The 10519-nt window shown below is 38.2% G+C and overlaps 1 protein-coding gene across 1 annotated transcript in view; it reads right to left on the bottom strand.

Moving 5' to 3' along the window:
- Nucleotides 1-9192, bottom strand: part of BEAN1 (brain expressed associated with NEDD4 1) — a 47209-nt gene extending 38017 nt beyond the window's left edge. The window contains exon 1 of the mRNA XM_009948284.2: nucleotides 9123-9192. Coding sequence (XP_009946586.2) covers nucleotides 9123-9147 — 25 coding nt within the window. The 5' untranslated portion in view covers nucleotides 9148-9192. The remainder of the gene's footprint in view (nucleotides 1-9122) is intronic.
- Nucleotides 9193-10519: the final 1327 nt, after the last annotated feature.

Raw genomic sequence — 10519 nt, forward strand, 5'->3', positions numbered from 1 at the left:
AACTTCACTTTGGAGTTTGTTTTAGGAATCAATGCTTTCTAGCTCTTCCATTTGGGCAATAAGAAGAGACTGGATGCACCTACAGGGTAGGTTGAATCTCTATGAAATCACCCACCTGAGTACCTGTGCGTCTGCACTGATCACCTAGGGTCCATATACCTTCCCTGAAACTGTTTGCAAGAACTATGGGAAGCCTGGATACAAATTTGCATGGAGATTGTGATATGATAAATCCCTTTTCTTCAGTTGGAATAACTTTGAAAGGATGTCTAATGACCTTGGAATAAATGGAAACAAAAGAATGCATCCATTAGGTTAAAATTTGGTATTTAAAATGACTGTTGTCACTCAATTATCTCAAGCTCTGTTACATTCATGTAATAGTTGTTTACATACAGTACCGTGCCTCCCTTGGAATCTGCTTTTCTGACAAGAACTGTCCAAAATCAGTTTGGATAGTATTCAAATATACTTTCCTCAACAGTCTCATGACAAGATTATGTTAACCATCCTTGTTGACTCTAGGCAGGATTATCTAGAGAGAACTTCCCATAGGCAGGATTACCTACATGACTTTATGTAAAGCTGCACAGAGAGTGATGGAGATTATTCATCCAAATGGCCTGTGGTATTTGGTAGAAAGGCAATCTGTAGGATTATCTGTGTAGATGCAGCCTTCAGAACAAACATAAACCTGGCTCCTGTTAATATGAGCCTTAAGTAAAGTCTTCACGGCAGAGTTATTTTAAGGTTTTGAGCAGGGTTTAATTACGTTAGTAATAAAAAGAGAAGTATCAAGTTACATAAAAGACAATTTATTTGTTAGAAAAGACTCCAGTCACGTAACCCTTGGAAGTGGGAGCAATGATTGCAAAGGTTATGGCTATCTTTGGCTTCAGTGGGGCAAATTCTTTGGTTCCTTTTAAAATGTATGTTTAAATCTAAAGCAGGCTTTTAGCCTTTAATACTACTTTCTCATGATTTCAGGAAAGTCTCTAGATAGATAATACAGCCTTAAAAAAAAAAAAAAAGCACATAGGTAATCTGAGACACTAAAAGATAGCTAAAATATTTGTATGTGTGTAAACTTACATGCTAAATGGTTGGCCGGAAGACTGGAAAAAGAGTAGGTGAAGGCAACCACATCGTAAGTGCTACAGGTCAACACTGTGTTGCTGAGTGGATTTTCTGAGAAACGTATGGTTAACCCTTGAGCAAAGATTATACATCTGATTTCCTCTTACGGCAAGGGAAATATTAGCTTGTTTTCTCAACTGGAACAAATCCATGCATTGCTTCTCAGGGCAGCTTCCCTTGAGTACATGCAGCACAATGCTTTTGTTAAGACTTAGCAGCAGTTCTACTTCTAATTCAAGAGGATTTAACAGTGAAAAATCACCGTCAGTCAGCTTAAGAAAAGAGCACAAGAAAGAGAAAGGGGCGGAAAGAGAGAGGAAGAAAGATACAAGAATGCATTTTTTCATGTGGTGATTCTGGTTGACTGATACAGGAAGGAATAGGCCAATATATTCATACTTGAAATACATTTTAAATAGTTCATGTTCTTTCCCATTGGGCTGAATTTCATGGTAGCTGCACATTAAATGAAATACTTTTATGTCAGTGTTTTGCTGCTTAAATGCTAAAATTAAGCTCTCAGAGTAAGCTATGGAAGTAACTATTTTGTCTCTGAAAGCCAAGATAACTACGGAGGGTAAAAATTAACTGAATTGTGGGGACTTACAATCCTGCAATATGAAATTAATTCCCATTTTACTTTTTTGTTCTACATTAAGGCGCCTCTTTTACAGAGCTGTGTTTATATATGTGTATGCACACATAACCTGTTGGTAAGCATATACTGTTAGTTGTGTAAGAATCACTTCTGTGAATGCGCACACAGAGTTTATCAAGCTGTTGTTGATTACTGTGATGCCATAGACAGCCTTTTAGGAGTATCAGAGCTATGGCTCAACACACTGACTGGTACTGCTATCCTTTACTAGTACTACCATAATGCCTAGAAGACATGGTTAGGAAACTGGATGTGTGAAGTGCTACAGAAAGAACAAAGGTTGTTTCCTCTCAGAAGAACTTACCCTGCATTCTTCTTGTTTGATTCGCCACTTGTTGAGGCTTTTCCTGGCAGAACTAGACTATGGTTTGCAGCAATAGCATGGCCGTTTTCTGTCTTGTAGCAATATGCTAAATGTATGATGGAAATCTCTCCGGCAATATAGCCTCACTGGAAAGTCTGCTCTTACTCTCAGTAGATACTGTGGATGTTGGTTTTGAGGACCCAAGATTTTCCTGATTCCCTTCCCTTCCCTGAAAATTCACGTTACTATGGATAGCTGCAAAGCTTTTCCTGGCCATGCCTAGGTCTGAAAGGATGTGTAAAATACTATAGCCTGTCTTTCCTTTATAACCACCTTCTGTGTGTAAGCCCTCTAGAATCTTTCTCACTGTCTCAAATAGGAAACGTTTAACGTCTCTGACATTTGCTCCTAACTGGACAAGTAATGATATCAAGAGTTCCAGTGTGACTGGACTGCCCACGATAGTGGCAGATATCCTCAAAATACGATGTCCTCGTTATTGTCTTACAGCAGTGGGCCACAAGAGATTTCAGTGAGCTACATGATTGTAAAATGGGTGCACTTACGATGTGGTTGCCTTCACCTACTCTTTTTCCAGTCTTCCGGCCAACCATTTAGCATGTAAGTTTACACACATACAAATATTTTAGCTATCTTTTAGTGTCTCAGATTACCTATGTGCTTTTTTTTTTTTTAAGGCTGTATTATCTATCTAGAGACTTTCCTGAAATCATGAGAAAGTAGTATTAAAGGCTAAAAGCCTGCTTTAGATTTAAACATACATTTTAAAAGGAACCAAAGAATTTGCCCCACTGAAGCCAATGGGACAGTTCAGAAAGAGCTGTCCATTTTGTTTTTCCCCATTCCTAGGTATTTATTTCTGAACTCCTTTCTTAGCATCTCTTTTTCCTTTGCCCTTCTTATTTCTGAGATCCTGTTTACCTGCACAGCTGATACAAAGCAATCTCTTATTCTAAATGAGTACTGAGACCACATGGTAATGGTTACTGGTACAGGGAGCCCCCATTATAGATGCACTTTTATCTGATTTTATAAATGCTAGAACAAAAGGTTCTCATTTTATTCCCTCCCAATGCCTAAGTATGTGAATCGAGAATATTAGGTTAGGCATTAATGACACATTGGGCAGGAGGTGATTTGAAAGTCATTTCCCCTTCACTCTATCATTAGTCTGCTTCCGTGATTGATGTAGTGCCAGTGTTTTAAGAAGCAGATCTCACGCACTCCCCTTAGCTACTGACAAATCCAAAATGCCCTGGAGTGAATGTACATGTATAGTGAGCATACATAACAGACTGAGGAACTTGGCCATTTATTTATCTGCTTAAAGAAAAAAAGGCTTTCTCAGACAAAAAAAAGAAAACTGTTGGACAAATAAACTTCCAATGGGTATACTATCAAAAAGCTTTTGTTTTTAAACCTGCACAAAGCACAACCTTCCATGCTATTGTGTTCTATAATCTGAAGTTATGTGTTTGTTTAAAGGCCTAATTGCTCACAATTTAAACTAGCAAGAGCTGCTAGTTTAAACCTAAGTATCGTCAGAGAGGACCTAGCCCAGTCCAAAGCAAAAAACCCACCATGCTTCTGTGATGTGTTTTTAAGAACTCTAGTGTGGACAGGAATGATTGACCAGTTTTCAGATTGATGGGATAATTTTCTTGGGGCAATAGGAAAGACATCCCTTCCTTTTACTTTGGTGGCTATATTTTATCCCAGTTCTTCCAAGTGACTGTTCTATTATATTAATTGATAGCTGAGACTGTTTTATTCCAGCTTTGCCAAATGAAGTTGCATGTGATCAGCTTCCCTGAGAATCCGTGTATAGCTAGTCCACCAAAAATTCTGTGGATTCAAAAGCTGATGACAGACTTGCCTGTAAGCAGAAACAACTAAGTCCTGACTGTAGGTATTTACTGGGGAGTGAACTGTGCTGCTTTTCAGAAGCACCTGAAAAGGTTCACATTTTCCAGTTTGATGCATGTTGATGTATGTTTGAAAGTAAAATTATTGTACAGATTTTTCAATGTGGTTCCAAAAGATCTGTGTGTTCTTTATGGTATATGTGCTGGGTGATCACTAGTTGTTGTATCGAAACAGTACTATTGCTGCTGTTTCAGCTTTACTAAAAGGTATCTTGGGTTTCTAGAAAGCCAGAAGTGCGGGAAGGAAGTGGAACAAAATTAAAATATAAAGAGTAAACCAATATAACACAGTAAAGCATGTTATCAGCATTGAAAGTCTTTTTGGACTTTGATAAACATTCCATATAATGGATTTAAGAAACAGACCTCTCCACACTGTGTGACAGTATCAGCAGCTGCTTGGCAATGTAATTAATTGATCCTATCACAGAAGTGCTTTGCTAATTACATGGAAAACAGTCTTGTGAGTACTCAGATGGTTCATTTGCTGTCCTGTTGACTGCTGTGCAATACGTTTGTATGTTCGGCCCATCCATTAGAAGCAGAGATTGTGATCCAAACAGCATTTATGGACACTTCCCTCTATATATAGTACAATATGTGGACCTCCCGTACTCAGGAATTTTTAGGCTCAGGAAGTAATCTCAAGTCTACTTTCTCAGGGCCAAGCTTTCAACAAGCTACGCTTCAACCAGAGCAGACGCTTGCAAAGATACGACCATCTTCTCTAGGACAGTTTTCCTCCTTTTGCTAGGAGTTACTCTCCCCATAATTCTTGTTCACAGAAAACTACCTAATAAGGTGCTGGCAATATCCAAGAAGCTGATTCAACTCCTCTATTTAAATAGAAAGCTATCCTTCCTAGCCAGTGGTTCTCTTTAGCACAAACTAGGGAGCAATCATTTTAAGCACTCCATCACTGGTTGATGAGGGTGATTCCTTCTAGTTAGTGGATGGAGGCGAGCAACTGTCATGGCATGATCTTTAACTGACAGAGCTTGATCTGGAGAAAAGAGCTGATCTACAGCTGCAGGATACAAATGCCAGGTGAAGAACTGTACCCTGTGGACTATCCTCTCAAATCTTAGTGAGATTTAACACTAAATGCTGCTTAAGCTTTTCACTGCCCTCTGCCTTATTTCAGGCTACAGCATAAAATCATTGATGATAAAAATGCTACCCCAACAACAACTTACTTTAAGCAACAGAAAGGGATTTAAATCCCAGCATATAATGATTTTTAATTTCTATAACTAATAACTTTGATAAGGGCTGTTTTCACAGACAACTCAAAAGTTGGAATACGGCTTTATTCTGTTACATTTTTAATGCTGAAATTATTCATTGGTAACATGATAAAAATGGAAATTTTAACCTGTCTATATACTAGTTTTACATGATGATTTATGACAATAATTATAAACTTCCACCCCAATGGAAACTCACTTCAAAACATCTGCTTAGCATCCATTGAGGCATTTTTAGCCAAGGAACACCATATTGCATGGCAGAACAATATATGACTATATATAGACTGTATGACTATAGCTTTTGTTTGGGTTAAAAAAAGCCCAGACAACAGCTGTCTTTTTCGTCCTCCTTTCCAGTTAATTCATCAAAACTACAGGTAGTAACAGGCTCTATTGCACACTAGTAATGACACTGCTGAAAACCAGCGTTTTGACTCAGAAAATATTACGTCAGCTTTTGTCCTTGAAGAAACAAATTTAGCAGAAGGTAAAAATTTTCACTGGGAATTTGTGTGTGTGAGTGTTGGGGAATGCAGATCTGGCCTCTCAACATATGCGGGGACATAATGGCCGTACATTTTTTTACTAGTGATAGTTTGATAGCTGTAGCTCTATAGTATGCTATACTTGCCTGTTGTTAAAAAACAAGTTTAAGTGACTTAATGCCACTTAATAAAAAGGTTTTTAGTTTGTTGGCATAATCATATGAAAGTAAATTCTACTATTTTTATATATACAAAAATAATTTTCAATTAAAAAAAATTACAACCTCCATGTCTTTGAAAACAACAAAATAAGAAAACATTCTTTCGTGATAGATCTATTTGCACTTTTAATCACCTTCCCTAAACAGCTTTACAAATTGTCCAAGGACACACAAAGTAAGTAATGGGTAAGTTACATGATTGAGACAAGCTTTAAAGATGTCTATTACTAGTGCTTTAACAGAAAAACATGCAATAAGGGAACTACACTTCCTTCTTGGTACCTGTTTTTTTTATTATGTATGGGTTTCATATGAAGAAGATTAAGTTTTCTTTAGCCAAAATAAAAAGAACATTAAATTTCTGAATGGAGATGCCACTAACTGTAAAGTAAACGTAACAAGTATAAGATGAGAAATAATAGTGATAACTAATATGTAAAAGCCTGATATTTTTATTCATGCTTTATGGCTCAAATGTGTAGTACTTTAAATGACCATTGCCTTCAGTGGGCATCACAGGTTCTTGGATCCTGCCAGGGAATTCTAAAATGTATTAGGATGAAACAGACCGAATGAACGAAAGTATTTTCTAACCTATGGGATAAATGTTAGTATCACAAAAGTAGAAAGGTAGAAATAAGAACAAGAAATAATTCAAGTGGAGTGCCTCTATCTTGCACAAATATAGAAAGGAAAAGAATAAAGATGATACATATTTTTATATAAACACCCCCCTCATATACATATTATACAATGTTACCTTAATAGATTAGTCACAAGGGGATTTTTTTTTTTTTATACACAAATACTTTTTTCATGTGCTCTTTAGCCATGCATTCAGACATGACTTCCTGATACGAGTGCTAACTGCGTATGGAAATCTGTCAGCTTTTGAATTCCACCTAGCTCTCTCACTGCCTTGTCCTTTATTACTAGGTAGCAGTGTTTTCTGGACAGTATGAGACTGAAGGAAATGGTACACCAGATCTAATTGCATAGTCGTTCTGTGTAGATTTTCTGTTCCTGCTGATCTTCTAACAGGTCTTCCTGTTACTCAGCAAAACCAGCACATGATAGGAGGTGATTTGGCGCTCATCTTGTCTGAAACACTTCGGTATCTCTGAAGTATATATGAAGTGACAGATGTTAGTGCCTTGCTGGATGACACTCTGCTCTCAGGTTCATCTGTGAACAGCAAATCAGTCTTTCCATGGAAAAATAATGAATTTTTCCTCTAGGCGATTTCTGATTTGTGTGCGCTTCTGTAACCATTGCAAATGATCTGTTGGCTTTGTGTTTTTGAGCTCTTAACTACTGTAATGTGTTCAGAGCAAACGTGTGACTATTTGGCTCTGTTTTGTCAGCTATCTTTGTTGTAGTTTTTTTCTTATTAGCACTGAATTGGCAGCTTTGCATTTAGAAAAAATACGTATTTACATATATTAAAAACAGTTTGTTGCCACTCACTACTTACTTTATGCACACCTTTATAGAAGGGCAGAAAATAATGCATGCTTATGTGCCATGTAAGTTGCTGAAACGTTTTCATGCAATCCAGGCAAGATGCAAGATCATGAAAACTGATGTGTTCCTATTAAATCTTCCACAACCACACCCAGTATGTTTCCTCAGAGGAAAAAACCAAACCACATGTCTAGTTCTAATCTCTGCTGATTAGATTAGGAATTAAGAGTATAAGAACCTGAGGTCTTGCCTAAATTCAGTTTTTGGGTGTCCTCCCATGCATGTTAACTGTAGCCCTTCTGAATTCTCAATTATAAACTCATAATCATAATCAATTATAAACTCGTCATTTCATGCTCCATGGATCTGACCTGAATCCTGCTCTACTTAATGGACTGTGATCAATTCTACAGAGTGCTTGTGTTGCATGAGTGCTTAACGCCACTGTAAAGCCAGGTAGTGGGTTGTGACAAGCACAGATCTGTAGACTAAACAGTTGCTGTTAAGGGCCTGCTGCTACACTATGCATGTTTCAGAAGGTTTTACTTTGGATTAGCTCTATCTTGCCTCCATGCATCTGAAAGCCCATTAGAGGACGGAGTGTACTAGCCTCACTCCCAAAACTCATTTTTTGTTTACTTTCATCTGAAGTGTATTGCCAGTAGCTGTCAATCTGCTTTCCCTGTTGTAACTTCTGGTCTTTTTGCAAAATTGTGGCTACATTCTGTGTACAATGGTGTGTTAACTAAAAACCCCAAGTCTGCAAATATTTCTGTCCAGTAATTAGTGACAGCAGTATGTGATCCATCCTATTTGTACTATGTACAACAGAGGCCTAAAAATAATTTGCCCTCTTACATGTTGCCAGTTACAAAATGGATATGTTAACGGGAAGGTTTTGGAGTTAAAACTCTAGCTTGAAATTATCAAGTAAACATCACCAGCAAAAAGTAGGAACAGAAAAAGCTGAGATGGTTACATCACCAAATTTGCTAGTAAACAGCAGTTGCCGAGATTACAACGCGCTTCTGTTCATCAGAAATCCTCCAACTCATCTTTCAACTTAGTTGCAACAAATCTGGTTCTAAAACAAACGGCTAAAACTTTCTGCACTGTTTACAAAAGTTAACCCTATGACTCCTTTAAATACACTGGCTATCTCTGTCTTGACAGTAATTCTTACCTCTCCCCTGCTCAAGTATTATTTTAATCATCTGGCAGTTTGTTTGTTTATTACGTTAATGTTTCTGAATGCAGACTGCCTGGCCAGCAGTCACTGCTCTGCAGAGCTGCCAGTGTCTAATTGTTTCCGGCAACGGCGACTGCCTTTTTTTAGGCTTCCCCCCCTCCACCTGGCATTGCAGAGCAGCAGCCTTCACAATACATTAGCTTAATGCATTTTGAGCTCAACCAAATCTTCCATTCCCTCTACTGCTGATACCTGTCTACCACTCTACTTGAAATCAGCATGCAGTATAAATGATGTCGACATATGAATAAATAAATCTCTAAATATCCATATCCGTACAGCAGCAAAACCAGATCAAATGTTATTATACCAGAATAATATATTGCTACAAACACTGATTCAGTGAGCATATGGATTCACATTCACAGGACGTTGTGTCATGATTTAGGAAAGTGGAGGGTAACTCACTTGAGCATGTTAGTTTGATGGACATGTAGTCTCTGCCACAGTCCTTCTTATAGTGACAGCGCAGCCAGTTTAAGAGACAGAGTCCGTCACCACACTGCAGTTCTTCTTTTTTACAGGGCAGAACACTCTGTTCATCTGAAAGGAGGAGAAACAATAGATGACTGTGTAACAAGCAACTCCTTCCTGAGCAACAAAGCCACATGTCTACTGAAAGTCAATCTTCCTGCTTTCAAAAGCCCTGGGTTGGTGAAAACACTCTCTCCCCTGTCACAAGTAAAAAAGGGCTCAGACTCAAGTATTTTCTGTACTGTTGTTGCTGATCATTTAAATAGTGTTTGAGACAGATGAGGTCTAGGTGAAGCATACCAAAGAAATCACAAGGGCACCATGTCTCTGAGGCACCTAGCCTTCTGACTGACTTACGTGCTTTAACATCCAGAACAAAACAACCCATCTTTGCCCCAGCTTAACACACCGAATGGATAAATGAGGGCAAAAAAAAAAAGAGAGATCTGCTATCTTGCATAAACCTGAAGGACCGGATTAAGGGCTTCTTAGCTGTAAGTATAACTCTCCCACAATCCCTTTCCAGTTTGATAATTAAAGGTAGAAACTCAGTCTGATAGAGTGGGGAAGGATTTTTTTGAATAATCTTAATAAAGCCTTGGGTAAATTTATGGAGACATAAACTCAGGTTTGTTTTGCAGAGACATTAAATCCTATAAAGTAAGGTCCGCAGCTCTGTGTGAAGCCAAATCTTTGACTGGCTCCTCAGTTGAAAATTGAAGCCACTTCCTAGAACTACTGTTGATTCTTGGGGGCTGAGTAGAAAACGGAATCGCTCATCTCTGCCAAAGGAAGGGGGGAAAAAAAGAGTAATTTTATCTTGTCCTTTGATAGCTTACTATGGATCCTTTCATCTTTACGCATACACACACAAATGAACAGAAATTTCCTGCTGTCAAAGGAGAGACAATACCAGCCTAAGCCCTGTAACTTAAGAAAAGCCATGCTAATGGCTTTTCTAATTCTAGTAACAGAGTTTCAAGCCATGCTGATATTCACCTGTACAAAACGTATTTGCACAAGAAATGGGAGTGCTGGTGGGAGTGTCATCACTTGTCATATCTGAACAGGCTCATCTGTTCCTAGTCCAAAAGTTCTGTGGGTATGCCTGAGGAGAGAGTGCTCACTGCAAATGCAACCCCAGCAAGCAACAGGTGTTTAGCTTTCCCTGGCTACTCAAAATAGCTGTTCTGTTTAATGTCCATAAACGTTCAAACAGCAGCTGCATGACACAAAACTTAAAAAGGAGCTGGGCAATCTCCATGCAAGGAAGGGTATGCCTTTTTTTTTTTTTTTTTAGGCATATTAACTGCACAATATAAAGTATCACC

Source organism: Leptosomus discolor, chromosome 8, assembly GCF_034619465.1.
Source record: "Leptosomus discolor isolate bLepDis1 chromosome 8, bLepDis1.hap2, whole genome shotgun sequence".
Classification (NCBI taxonomy): Eukaryota; Metazoa; Chordata; class Aves; order Leptosomiformes; family Leptosomidae; genus Leptosomus; species Leptosomus discolor.